Below are 13,822 nucleotides of genomic sequence, written 5' to 3' on the forward strand. Positions count from 1 at the left end.
ACATAAATGAGGCTACACTGTATTAAACAGATCCTCTGGCTTCACTTATAACTCATGGTTAATAAATCATTCTTGGCACAGCTCTTCTTTCACACCTCTCAATGAACTACAAATGGTCAAAGACCTGATTTCCCACTTTGGAATGGAGTTGAAAATGCATGTGGCTCTCAGTTCATCAGTAAGTGTCTGCAGAGGGACTCCTGTGTACCAGACCCAGGTTGAGTACTGGAGACCCCAAAGAAATCTCAGTGTAGTACTTGCCTGCAGTAGGCCTGAAGCCAGTTGAGGAGCCTGGACACAGTAAAGAGTTAGATATCAAACAGAGATTAAATAGCCATTTGATAGACTACAGAGGCTGTCACAGAGTGTATACAATTCACAACCCAGCTCAGAGTACAAACTACAAATACTACAGAAAAAAGGGAAGAAGTCCTGAGGTTGGAGGAAACTGGGAGTGTCCTTCTCAGAAGGAGAGCTGGGGCCAAGCTGTGAGGAAGGGTAGGGCTTGAGCAGGCAATAGGGTAGAAGAAAGAAGAGCATATAGAAGTTTCTTAAACTTTAAATGCCACTTAACACCTTGTTTCTGGTTTGATTTACACTTGGGAAACCAACTTAACTTTTGAGGTAGTGAAATGAGGAGGGTCACCAGACAGACATGTAGCAGACAACCAAAGTACATCAAGGAGCCCCTCAGTCTGCCAACACCACTGTCCAAGTAGACTGAATATCTCACCTTGGTGAGAGTTTCCTCAAAATAAGTGGGTAATGAAGACAGCAGTACAGAGATATAGATAACAATAAGTATCAGAACCAGAAGATGTGGCCAACTATAAACAAAACTAACAAAATGAAATTGTGAGCATGGGCACCTCAAAATATGTCTTTAGTGTTAAAGGAAATATAAAACAGAACCACCAAGAATAAATGTCTTTTATGAAAACATCTTATTCTTAAAAAAAAAAAAACTTAAGTGGTTCAAAGTATAAAAGCCAAAACTTAAAATGGAAAGAATACATATCCATGCTGAACTCAAGCTCAAAAAACCTACCTGGTATACATAAAATACCCTGGTTTGACTATCTGCATATAAACTACTGGTTTTTTTTCTAGTAATCCTAAAATATAAATAATTTAAAAATTAAAAGTATTTGGAGGATTAGTTCAGCAAAGGAATGAGAATACTTTTTAAAGCATTTTTGTTAATAGCAAAAAATAGTTTTGTTTCCTGCAGGTGCTCTGGTTAAGTACACAGAATGAAAAATGAAACAACCTCTGAAATTTTTACATTAGAAAGATAGAGTTCTGTTTCTTTTTTCAGGGGAAGGGAGAAATCTTTCATTGCTCAATATTACTTCCTTAGCACCTACAAACAATATGGGGTTCCTGATATGAAAAAAACACCATCTTTGTGACAGGAGTTTTCACTACCCCTCAAATCTAGAGCAATCAGTAGACACTGAAGACACAGCTCACTGATAAGGAAACACTCCAGAAAAAGCAATCAACTCCCCAACCAAGTCCTACACATAGAAATAGACAAAGGGGTTTTTCCGCCTTCAATATTTAAATTACAGGTCTGGACTTAACTTCTGTTTGAAATTAATGAATGTGGCAATGATTTTCCCCCTGGCCCTGCCACTTGCTAACAGGTGATGTGAGCAAGTCACCAGGTCTGATTATGCTATGAAGGAACCAGAACACTGCCATCCGCCTTGCTGGGCTCTCAGTCTTTTTGGAGGATTGAAAGAGATTGGTATGACTGTCATGGAATCAGAGCTCTACCAAAAGTCATGTCTTGGGACTACCAGCTTCCTCCTGGCTGGAATGCAACAGACCAGATTTTTCAAATTCTTATCATCTCCAAAAACCCAGTCAAATGCCTGGTCAACTGCAAATGTCTCCAGATTCATGTGGCAGAGGAAAAACCTTGTTCTCTGATCTTCATTGGCCTCTGTTCCTACTTGATTCCTAGTACTAAGGGCCTACCCTGAGCCAGAGCTCTTCCTGCACTGGACTTAATTATTACTGGTATTTATAAAATACCCATAATATATATCTTGTTTACACTCTAAGGGCTTCATTGGGGAAAATACTGGGATTAATTCCTTCTGTTATCTCCAGCATCTGTCCCAGGGCCTGGCACGTAGCAGGAGTTGAATCAATCAGTCAATCAATCAATCACTCCCTGCCTTCAAAGGCAAGAACGGTTTGGAAAAGAAACTCAACAGTGTGAGGACAGCATTCACAACAAATAAAACAAACAAAAAAAAATATTGCCAATTAAAAGTAATGAAGAATAGAACTCTGTGCTGGTGGCAGTATTGGAAAACAGGAACTTTCATACATTGCCAGCAAAGGCACAAATGGTATAACCCTTTCCAAAGCATATGTGGCAATATCTACTAATATTGCTTGCAGATTCAGAAGCATCAGTCCTGCAAGGAGAGGACCAAGGCAGTAAGGCACTCTGGGGAAATCTCTGGCTTGGGAAAGAAGATCCAGGTTCCTATTAAGCTACACAGATCAACTATGGGATTGTGGGCAAGTCCCTTCATGTCTCTGAACTTTAGCTTCTTTGTCTACACAATGTAGAATCAAAGTAAGTGATCTCTGGGACCCTGTTCATCTGGGATTCCTATGTCAAACACAGAAAAAGTAGGCATAGAAATGGAGTCAGAGCTCTTCAGAATTGTAGATGTTAATTTAGGGCTGACTCAAGTGAATATATAGGCCCCCAAGTTTCTACTATTTCTTAGAATCATCATCCCAGAAAATCTACTCCTCAGATACTCTTCTGGAGAAAAAGAAATTGGGGCTTTGGACCTCTTTATCTTGGCTGACCACCTTGCCTCATGATTCAAAAGATAAATAAACCTTGTCTCATCCACTGAAGAAGCACCAAAGACCACCTGGCTTTACTAGATGACCAGAGGTGAGGTGAGGCCCAGCCCCTCCACCCTGAGAACAGCACCTTTTATTCTTTCATTTCTTTTCTGCCTTTGGATTGTTAGAAAGAGTACAACACCCTAACATTATATTGGGAAACCCTTCTAAAAAGTACCTAAATAATAGAGAATCACATCCAATTTAACTGAAATCAACCAAATCACAAGTTCCTTAAAAGTCCTTCCTAAAGTAAAATCAATAAATGCATAACTAAAGATGTCTTTAGCATATTCATGAGGCTTTTCATGGCAGATGCACCAGAATGGTCACTGGTCAGGTGTTACAACAGGTTACAAATCATTATGACCACGGAAGATGTAACAAGCACAAAAACTATGCAATTTTCCATCCTACCAATATTAGGTTCTCACAACAATCTATATTAAGGCAGCCCCATTTGGTAATAAGATCGGGTTTAGCACCCTTTCCCTGATCACAGTCACCTTAGCTTACTAGCTGTGTAAGTATCCCTCTGAACAAGTGCTCACCCAGAAAGCTCACCCTGGACTCTAATGGCCAGCAGACCCCTTTCCTGAGTCCTCCTTAATCTAAATGTCCATGACTCTATTCAGCAGAAAATAGTGCCATGGGATGTTATTAGATAGTGTGTTACATAAGCAGCACACACACACACACACACACACACACACACACACACACAAACTGGTTCCCTGTTTAGAAAGATTGATAAGTGTGTATCTTCAATGCAGAACTTGAGAGCTTTTAATAAATATGTGGATCTTCCAGAGGAGCCAATAGTGTGCTAAATTCCCTAAACTTCTTTATTTTTTGCAAAGTATCACATCCCAGGGCTATTGTTCAACAATCTACCCTTTTAGAATCTTCACAAAGCCCTTGACCTATGAGCTCTGTACTAGAAACCATATTGCACAATATGACTACCCTCTTTCACCTAGCTTCCATTACAATAAGAGCGTACGTAAAGATTATAAAAGCCTTTGATATTTGATGCTAAGCACCCATTGCTTTTAAACCCATTCAAATATTTGTTGGAAATGAACAAAAGAAGTATTTACAGTGTAGTGGCTACATGGCAGCAGGGCTTGGAAACTCCTGCATGGAATTAGTAGCACTGAAACCCTTCCGATTTTCAATAATAACAACCTTGCCACTCCCAGACCAGCTCCAGACTAGTGTTGCCCAGAGTAAGTTAGAGGCCATTCAATAAACATGCATGGCTTTGAAGATTTCAGATCACGAAGGAGGTCCCAGCTATCTCGTCTCCTATGCCTTATCCCTTCACCTTATATTAGGGCTTCTTACCAGTTTGGGGTTCAACTTATTGCAGTTGCTTGGCTCTGCACACAACCTGCCCTCTCACTTTCATCCCTGCTCTACTTCTCTCCAGTGATCAAGGCTAGCATAACACAGAGCTGCTGAAGAATAAAATCCATCCCTCAATCTACCAACTCCAAACAATTTCCCTGATTCATCTCAGGCTGGGTAAGATCATGGCTTCTGGAACTGAATTTACAATTTAAGACACAAGAGTCCCTTTATGCACCAGGCAGAGAGCTAAACAAAGTTCTGCAACTTCTGGGACCCTAGTGAATCTCCTGTATCCCAGTAACTTAATGTGAGCACATGAGTTGAAATAACTTTTGGTGACTGAGTTTTCCCACTTGTACAGAGAGACTACTGTTTTAATTTTTTTATAGGAATGTATTTATTAATTACCTGTGAAGTTAAAACTGAACAAAATAAGAGGAGAAACATTAAAGTATATTATGCTATAAAATGATGGTCTAACTCTTAATGAATATTAAATCACAGGAAAGTACTTTTTTTTTTTTTTTGAGTTTGACTGGCATGTCTTTATTTCACCATTTTTTAAAGGCAACTTTGGAAAGTACTTATTATCAAGCTGAGGTAAATAACAGCATTCAAAGACTACAACAGGATGTTGCTAAATACAAGCCACCTCTAAAGAAAAGGCACAGAATTTCTCTTTTTTTTTTTTCCCAAGGCAGTCCTTATAGACTGAGGTAAGGGAATGAAAAAGAATACTGATGGGGAAACACAGTTTTTCCACAGCTCTGAGGTTTTTACACAAAGAGTGTCTCTTTATATTGGGTTATAATCCAACCTGTTTTACTTTCTAGCCCTTTGTTTCCCACATGTAACGTGGGGGAGATTGGACAAAAAAGGTCCAGAGCTTTTTTATTTCTAATGTGCGGGTCTTGGTTCTGGACAGAAGTTACAATGTGAACAGATTTAAGGGCCGTGTTCATGCATGGCAATGTGTTCCATTATATGGAGTATAAAGTAGTGAGGCAGGCCCGGAGGATGAGAGTGGAAAGAACATCTATGTAATTTATTAAAATAAAGGAAACCTCAAGCCTCATCTTGTGATTTAAGAGGAAGTCAATCATGACCAGTTTGTGTTTAACTTATTATCTTGACCATAGCTTGGCTATATTTTAAATATAAAACTATTGTTGACAGATGAAGAAACAGAGTAGCTATTTTCAAAGGAACTGTTAATCTCCAAAAAATGATGTGCTGTTGTTATTGTTTTCAATAAAATCATGCTGCAACACAAATTATAGCACCTTAACAAAAAACCAGAGCTGAAACAACAGAAGGAAGTATGAACTCACAGATCTGGAGAAGTGAACAGAGGTTTGTTCACCATCAATGGTTCTCTGGTACTATAACATTTAATAGAATTACTTATTACACTATGTTCTCATGTCTTTACACTAACTGAAATCTGGCAGCTCTAATGGATAAGGAAAATAAATTTAAAATAAAAGTATGTTACCTGCTCTTGCATAATGTGAATTTAAATGAAAACAGCTTGAACTAGGATTATTTCTTCCAGAACAAGTAACCCCTCCCCTTCCAATACCCCATCCTAAAATAGAAGAACACCTATGGGTCACAACCACACATGTATTATTTTCTAAAAAAAAAAAAAGGTAACTTGGGCTCTGTCAAGGCTAAAAAATAGAAGTAGATTTTACTCCTGGCCAACAGCTCAAACCATCCATTAGGGTAAAATTGAAGACGTGAAGGTGCTTTTGGAATTAGTGTACAGGCAGACACACCCTGTTTACTCGAAAACCTAAGCCATAACAAGAGCTTCTACACTGATAGTCCCTGTACCAGAAGCCCCGGAAAATCTCCAGTGACAATTTATCTTCCATTGTCTTTTGTCCTTAAATGTAAATGGTAGATAATTGAGCTCAAATGGGGAAAAAAAAAAAATCAGGAAATGAGCAGGCTGAATTTTTTTGGATTCTAAAGCTAAGGATATTATTGAAAACAAAGTAAACAGGGGCGCCTGGGTGGCTCAGTCAGTTGAGCGTCTGACTTCAGCTCAGGTCATGATCTCACGGTTCGTGAGTTTGAGCCCCACGTCAGGCTCTGTGCTGACAGCTCAGAGTCTGGAGCCTGCTTCAGATTCTGTGTCTCTCTCTCTCTGCCCCTCCCCCGCTTGCTTGCGCACACATGCTCCCTCTCTCAAAAATAAATAAACATTTAAAAAAAATTTTTTTTAAAGAATGCAAATGAGTTTTAAATGTCTTTAACATCTAGAGGTAAATGCGGCATCAACTTATTCTTTGGTACTTAGCGAAGAAAGCCAAGCTAGCAATGTAGCAGGAGTATAATCAGAAAAAGAATACATTCTTCTGCCATGCCACAGACAGGGCATAGACAGAAATATGGCCTGGAAACAAAATTAATATGCCCACAGGTACACAACATGAATAGGGGCACATTGAGTCAGAGAGAAGGTAGTTGCCTTCACTAATGTCCTATGCACTCCCAGGAAACACAAATAAAGATAAATGCATGTAGCTCTCCCTTACCTCCAACATAGGCCTGGCACTATCGTGGACAGACAGAATATGTGTCACCTTGTTCTTGCTCAATTGCTCTGCATCTCTGGCATCTGTCATAGAAGAAAGAACATGAGCATTTTATTCTTCTCTGCAAATGAATTAATCCTAAAGTTTAGCCAGGAAAAAATACAATATGACCTGCATATTTCTTTCTTGAAACTTCATAATTGGCCATACCCAATCTAGAATAATCTATATCTAGGAAAATTTAGGACTATTGCTTTAATGTATTTTGCAGATAACTAAATTTATTTGTGATTGGCAGATTTTTTTTGATACAAAGTGGTCACCTAAAACTTGAAATATATTTAGATTTATGTAGATTTATATTTATATTTAGAATCATGTAATCATGATTGTTGCTGTTTAAGGGAAGTGAAACTATGAGGTCATTTCATAGTTGCCATTTGTTAAATTGTAGACCCTCAGGTTAGTCTTATATGAAATATTAACTATAAAGTTGTTTAATATGTATTAATATTAAAAAATTACCTCTTAATAATTAATAATCTAAGTTACAATCAAATACAAAAGAGCCACTTGCTATGTAACATATAGGAATCTGCTAGGGATGACTTTACCCTGATGTTAAAGGCAGGGATGGGTTTAAATGCAGATAAGACTGTGTTTTACACCTACAATTCACTTCAGGGCCAAAGTAAAAATGGAACATTTTCTGGAAATCTCAAACAGAATTGTCCATAAGTTACCAGTTGGTTATTAAATTATTTGCGTATGAAACTAGTGAAACACCAAATTACATTCTCTTCTAATGCTCCTGTCTAATACTGTACAAGAAAGACTGAATGAATATCCTCAAGTTGGAACCCTTCTGCTAACCTACAAAACGGGTCCACCAAGAAACAGCTCCCCCTATGCCCATGTCCTGATCTGGGACAAGCTTTTTTAAATGACACAGGGTAAAATGATAGAAAGTTAAAAAAGACTGAAAGTCAAATGTTTTTCATGTTTCTGGAAAATATTAATGATATGGGAAAATGCTTTGGATATAATGTTAAGCAGACTGTAAATGCAGGTACCAAACAATAAGTAGAATATGAGCTCAATTTATAAAAGCATAATAAAGACAAACACATATATGGAAAAATTGCTACAAGGAATTAGCTCTAATACTGATAATCTTGAAAAGATGGAATTACATGTTTTAATATTTTTTTTATATTTTTTTGGGTTTTTTTGGGGGTTTTTTTTTGGTATACTCAACATAACTGGTTCTGAAAACTTAACATGTCTATGAACTATCTGGGGGGCTTGTTCGGGGCTCCAATTTAGTTCAAGGTCTATGGCAAGGCTGAGGAATCTGCAGTTTTAATAAGCCTTGATGATTATGTAGAGACTGAAACACTTTCATAAACATTTTGCACTTTCATAAACATGCACCACTTTATAAAGTCAGACAAGAAATCTTTAAAAGTAATACTAAAATGTTGGTTTTAAGGTTTTCTTCATCAATCAACCATCTCCAATTTCAAATTCAGATTTACACAGCAGCCATCTACACCAAACATAGGGGGATTCAATTCCAAACACCATCCCCCACTCTGCCCCCAACTATCACAAGTTTTGGCATCAGTGAGTTTGAATTAAATAGGAACTAGAATCATTTAAGATCTCACTGGCAGTTAGCTTCCACATTCTCACCAACATGCAATTTTTCTAATCACCACCAGTATGTATGTTTTAGCCAAGTGGTAAAGCAAGATCAAGCTAGAGCTTTGGGTGCTCACAGAAGAGCCCAGACAAGGTGGGACAATACAGGGTGGGACAATACAGAGCAGCTGGTGGAGTGCTTCAAAGCAGCCTCCTGACACTCTAGGGCAGGATCTTCTGGATTCTGATTCTGCCCAGAATTTGAATTTTAAATATTTGTTTAAATATACTTTTTCCTTTTTTAAAAAATAGCTTTCCTTGACATAATTCACATGCTACAAATTCACCCTTTTAAAGTATATGATTCAATGGTTTTTAGTATATTCAGAGTTTTTGAACCATCACTGCAATCTAACTTTTTTTTAGACATTTTTTTAAAGATTATTTCTTTGTTTTGAGAGAGAGTGAATAAGAGCAGGGGAGGGGCAAAGAGGGAGAGAGAGAATCCCAAGCAGGCTCCTCACTGACGACATAGAGACTGATGCAGGGCTCAAACTCATAAGCTGTGAGGTCATGACCTGAGCCCAAATCAAGAGTCGGACACTTAACCAACTAAGCCACCCAGATGCCTCTGCAATCTAACTTTAAAACATTTTCATTACCTCATAAATATACTTTTATAACACAAATTAAAATAAACAAAAAATGTGGTTTGGTAATAAAAGTATGCTGTTTTGAATACAGAGAACCACTTGACACCACATATGAGACAACAGATTGTTGGGCTCTAAAGAAAGGAGAAACAACTCTTAGACAATAATGTTCCTTTTGTTTTGTGCTCCTTTCTGTTTTATTAGAGTGCCGTCTGTACTGATACACCACTCTGGGATTACCTTATTCCATAAGCACATGCTCTAACTATTTGAGAGTACATAAAGTGCCTAACCAATACTTTTGGATGATGACATCGGAACTCTTACTCTTTAGGACTACAAATTATTGATGGTTCTGGATGACTACTTACAGCCATAGGCACTGTGGTAACAAGCTGTGAATGCAGCTGTAAGACATGACCATGGGGTTATCAGCCCACTCACATGCATATGAAGTTTCACACCAGCTCTCCTTGGGCACAAAATCAAAAGAGTGGAACTTAGTCCTTTGCTGCTCAAACCAGAGTCTGTCAAGCAGCAACATGGCATCACCTGGGAACCTGCTGGAAGTGCAGACTCCCAGGCCCACTACCTAACTACATGATCAGAACATGCATCTGAATAAGAACCCCAGAAGACTGTGTGCCCTGTACATATGGAGCTTTGCAGGGCCTCCAGGGAGTGAGCTATGACTTGGTGCCAATGATGTCCCTTCCCCACTGTAGCATGCCATTTTAATGCCATTTCTAAGCCAGAAAACAACTCACAGCCACTTGCAATCACAAATGTAACATTATTAATGCAATAGCATTAATAATGCCAACTGGATGATTACAAGTTAGAATTCCCATGGAAAAAAGTCTAGAAGAATATACACTGACCATGGTTACCCTGGGATGTAGAGTTTGGGGAAGTTTTCACTCTATTTAACATATTTCTATCACATTTGGATTTTTAAAGTTTTTATTTTATTTTGACTGATGAGCCTACATTACTTTTATAATCAGGAAAAGAAAACTTAAAAAACACACTACTCACAAAATTCAACATAAATTACATTAATAAGTAAAACAAATAGTCAATCCTTCATTGGTAAAACAGCTAACTATGTTCTTTTCCTCTCTCTCTCTCAACATCTCCCCTGACCCCTGGACTCTTGCCCACTCTTGCTACCTGCTTCTGTTTACCCCCCTGAGGCTTCATGTGGACTTCAGAAGAAGCAAATGTCATTTTTACATAGTGGGAGCACTGAAATAGAAACACCTACCTGATCTTTCTCCTTTGGTGTTGCACATTCCCTCAGCAGAAGATCCCATCTATCACTGGTAAGACCTTGCTAAGGGAACATGTGGATTCCTGAAAGATGCTGTCTTCAAAAGGTAAAGTGGCAGCCACATGCTTCCTTAAGGAAGGGGAATTAGTGCTCTAGATCTTATACTGATACAGAAGATGAACAGGGGTAACCAGTCCTAAGATGTGAAAAATGCCAGAGTGGCCATGGGAAATAAGCTAGTCCATCAAAGTCAAGCAGAATTGTCTCTAATTGTCTTTGATTTTATTTAAAAATTAACAAAAATATATTGGAAGAAGCACTAGAAAATAACACCATTATCACAAGCACTCTAGAGAAACAGATATTTGGCAGGAAAGAACTTCTTTGATAATGCCTTTCCAATACTCAGAGTACCTGCTACACTGATTTGTGGACTTAAAAGCATGGCCATGCAGGATGAGTGAGCGAAGAGGAGAATGAAGGTCTCTGTTTTAGAAGGGCCCAATTCCCTCTGCTCTGACCCTGATCCCCAAGCCATGTTCTGAGTCATTTCCCAAACAACTTTTGCCTTCCAAGTTGAGATCTGCTCAGTGGTGGGTAAGTGATTCTGATCTGTTTTGTAGTTCTACTTCCCACTGTGAAATTTAATGAATTCTAGAGTTACAAATTATTGTATGTCACAATACCTTCTAGAGTTATAAATTAGCTGTTAGTGAGTTCAACTTTTAAGTGGATACATTTCCAACCTGGGCTGAGGGCCAAAATGGGGCAGTTCCTACCTATTCCCTTCTTTACTAAATGTGGGCTGTAACATTTATTGGTGTTGACCTTGGGCAAGTTTTTCTATGCCTCACTTTTGTCACCTTTAAAGTGGGAAAATGGTTAGAGTACCACCTCAAAGGGCTGCTGGAAATACTAAATGATATGCTTAGAATAGTGTTTGGCTGACATGTAGTAAATGTCATCATTGCCATCATTATTATTATCATTAGGACCAGATTAAGTTTCAAGGCTGCAGTATGGGCTTCAATCTCCATTACCACTGAATGTTTCCAAATACATGCTTATTTCGAAGACATCTGAATTCCAGCTCTTGCTCTACCACCTGATGCTCATCACTCACCATCTGATTCTCTTAGGCTCAGTTAACAGCAGATTACCAAAGATCAGTGTTCACCAGGTCAGCCTTATCTGAACAACTGGGGAACTACCACTGGGAACCATGGCCATTCTCACTGGCAGATGCAGAAGAACAAAGGCTCTGAGACCTCAAGCATGTCTCTATGTACATAACCAGCACACACATAAGGTGTGAGCTTATTTCCCACATTTCTAGAAGTTTGTGGACACCTTCAAACAAGGACATGTCCTCTGTCAGTTCACATCCACTTTGGGATCTGCCAAATTGTGAAGCGGCAGATAACCCTAGCCTCTTGTCCTGGAGCTCCTCGTCAAGCTTCCACTCCTGCCTTCCCTCTTAGCTTCTAGGCAGAGCCAGCTTTCAGCTAAGACACCTCAACTGAGAGAACCTCATCAAAGACCAGACTCCAGAAGCTGGGTTGGTTTGTGGGTTTTTCTCTAGGTAGAAAAATCACCAGGTGTTGGAAAACCATTTGTGATTCATTGCAAAGTTAAAAAAGAAAAAGGAGGAGGTTTCTGGGTGACATGTAAAGGATCACACTGGAAGGAAGGAAGGAAGGAAGGAAGGAAGGAAAGGAAGAGAAGAGAGGCAAAAGAGATGGGGGAGTGAAGGAGGGGAGGAAGGAGCCAGGACAGGAGACCATTCAATGATTGGATTGAAGAGACCACAGCCATTAGAACCAAGACCTGAATAGCAGTGCCAATCCATGCTGTAAAACAATGAAGATCTCTCAGAAAGGCAAAAAAAAAAAAAAAAAAAAAAAATTCCATTAATTTTTCTTTATACATTTTTGTATCGGTTGTTGTGTTACAGTAGGCATGTGTTATTTGTAGTTTAAAAAGAGAAGAAAACGACAAATGAGACATCATGCTAAAGAACCTATGACAGCTGGATTCACTTTCCAGGAGCAGTCATGATCCTTTCACCTTGGTCTTCCACCCTTACTAGCTAACAATGATCAATGCCTACTGTGCACCTACCATGGCATGGGTGCTGTATGAGCTCTATCTCCTTTCCACAACATCCTGAAATAAGTGTGTGGTTCCTATTCCACAGATAGAGAGGGCAAGAACAGCCTGACACTTGCTGACCAGTTATGTGCCAGACACTGAATGGAGTGTATCAGCTGCACTGTCTAGTTCATCCTTATCACAGCCCCCTTGGTGTCCAGGCTGTGTAATGTGTCTTAGGGTAACATCTGGCTCGTGTGTGGTGGGGGGTAACCAGATTCCAAGGCAGACTGCCTCACTGCTTCTCTCCATGGTAGGACCTGCTCCCCTGTTCTGTACTTGCTCCTCTTGACTTTGAACCACTGAGGACCAAAATGTACATTCACGTCAGACTCCCAGCACAGTGGCACTTGCAAAATGTTTATGAAATTAATGAATTAATTCACAGGCAACTGTATGGAGAGCAACACTTCCTTCCAGCCTCTTGTCCATTCACTGTATCATTATTCCTTTGTTTTAGATAAGCCTTACACTTGGTAAGTGTTAAATAAATGTTTGGTGAATTAATGAGTGAATAAAAAACGGCCACATACTAATGTCAGAATAAATGAAGACAATGAAAAAATATCAACCATCTGAACAGGAGAGGTATGGGCTGGTGTAGACATCTCTAATGGGTAAAACCCACAGCAAGAATCCAGGAACTGTGAGGGATTCCCGTGACACTGAATACTTAGAAAATAGGTATAGATTTTAGTACAAAGAGCTTAAATTTTTTTAATGTTTATTTACTTTTGACACAGACAGAGCGTGCGCGTGAGCGTGAATGGGGGAGGGGCAGAGAGAGAGGGAGACAGAATCTGAAGCAGGGTCCAGGCTCCAAGCTGTCAGTGCAGAGCCCGAGGTGGGGCCCAAACTCAGGGACCATGAGATCATGATCTGAGCCGAAGTCTTATGCTCAAACGACTGAGCCACCCAGGCACCCCATAGTACAAAGAGTTTTAAATGTTCCCTGTAATTATGCGCCCATGACCTTCTAGAAGAAAGTAACCTACTATGAATAAGGATAAAAATATCATAAACTGTTGGCAGACATACTTAATTGGGTTGGTATTCGTTACAATTTGTAATTTGTAAACACTTTCACATAGCAATTCTACTTCTAAGAATTTATCCTAAACTCTGTTCTCAAACACAAAGACATTCCCCTCTCTTCATGAAAGTAGTTAATAACTCCCTAAGTAACCCCAAAAGATAGTTGCTTCTTAATGTATTCCAGTACTACCGCCTACCTACCACAAAGTACTTGCTGCTTTTTCAGAACTACAAAGCTTACTAATTTAGGAACTCCAGTACTATTTTTAAAATGTTCTAGTAGC

At 39.1% G+C, this 13,822-nt stretch overlaps 1 protein-coding gene across 4 annotated transcripts in view; it reads right to left on the reverse strand.

The window, feature by feature from the left end:
- DUSP22 (dual specificity phosphatase 22) overlaps positions 1-13,822 on the reverse strand; it is a 73,342-nt gene that overhangs the window by 42,682 nt on the left and 16,838 nt on the right. For 3 of the 4 annotated variants that reach the window (XM_049611311.1, XM_049611313.1, XM_049611312.1), the window contains exon 3: positions 6,783-6,865. The exons of the other annotated variant lie outside the window; for it this stretch is intronic. In XM_049611311.1, the coding sequence (XP_049467268.1) occupies positions 6,783-6,865 (83 nt within the window). The remainder of the gene's footprint in view (positions 1-6,782; positions 6,866-13,822) is intronic. 4 annotated transcript variants of the gene reach the window in all.

Source organism: Panthera uncia (assembly GCF_023721935.1).
Source record: "Panthera uncia isolate 11264 chromosome B2 unlocalized genomic scaffold, Puncia_PCG_1.0 HiC_scaffold_25, whole genome shotgun sequence".
NCBI classification, from domain to species: domain Eukaryota; kingdom Metazoa; phylum Chordata; class Mammalia; order Carnivora; family Felidae; genus Panthera; species Panthera uncia.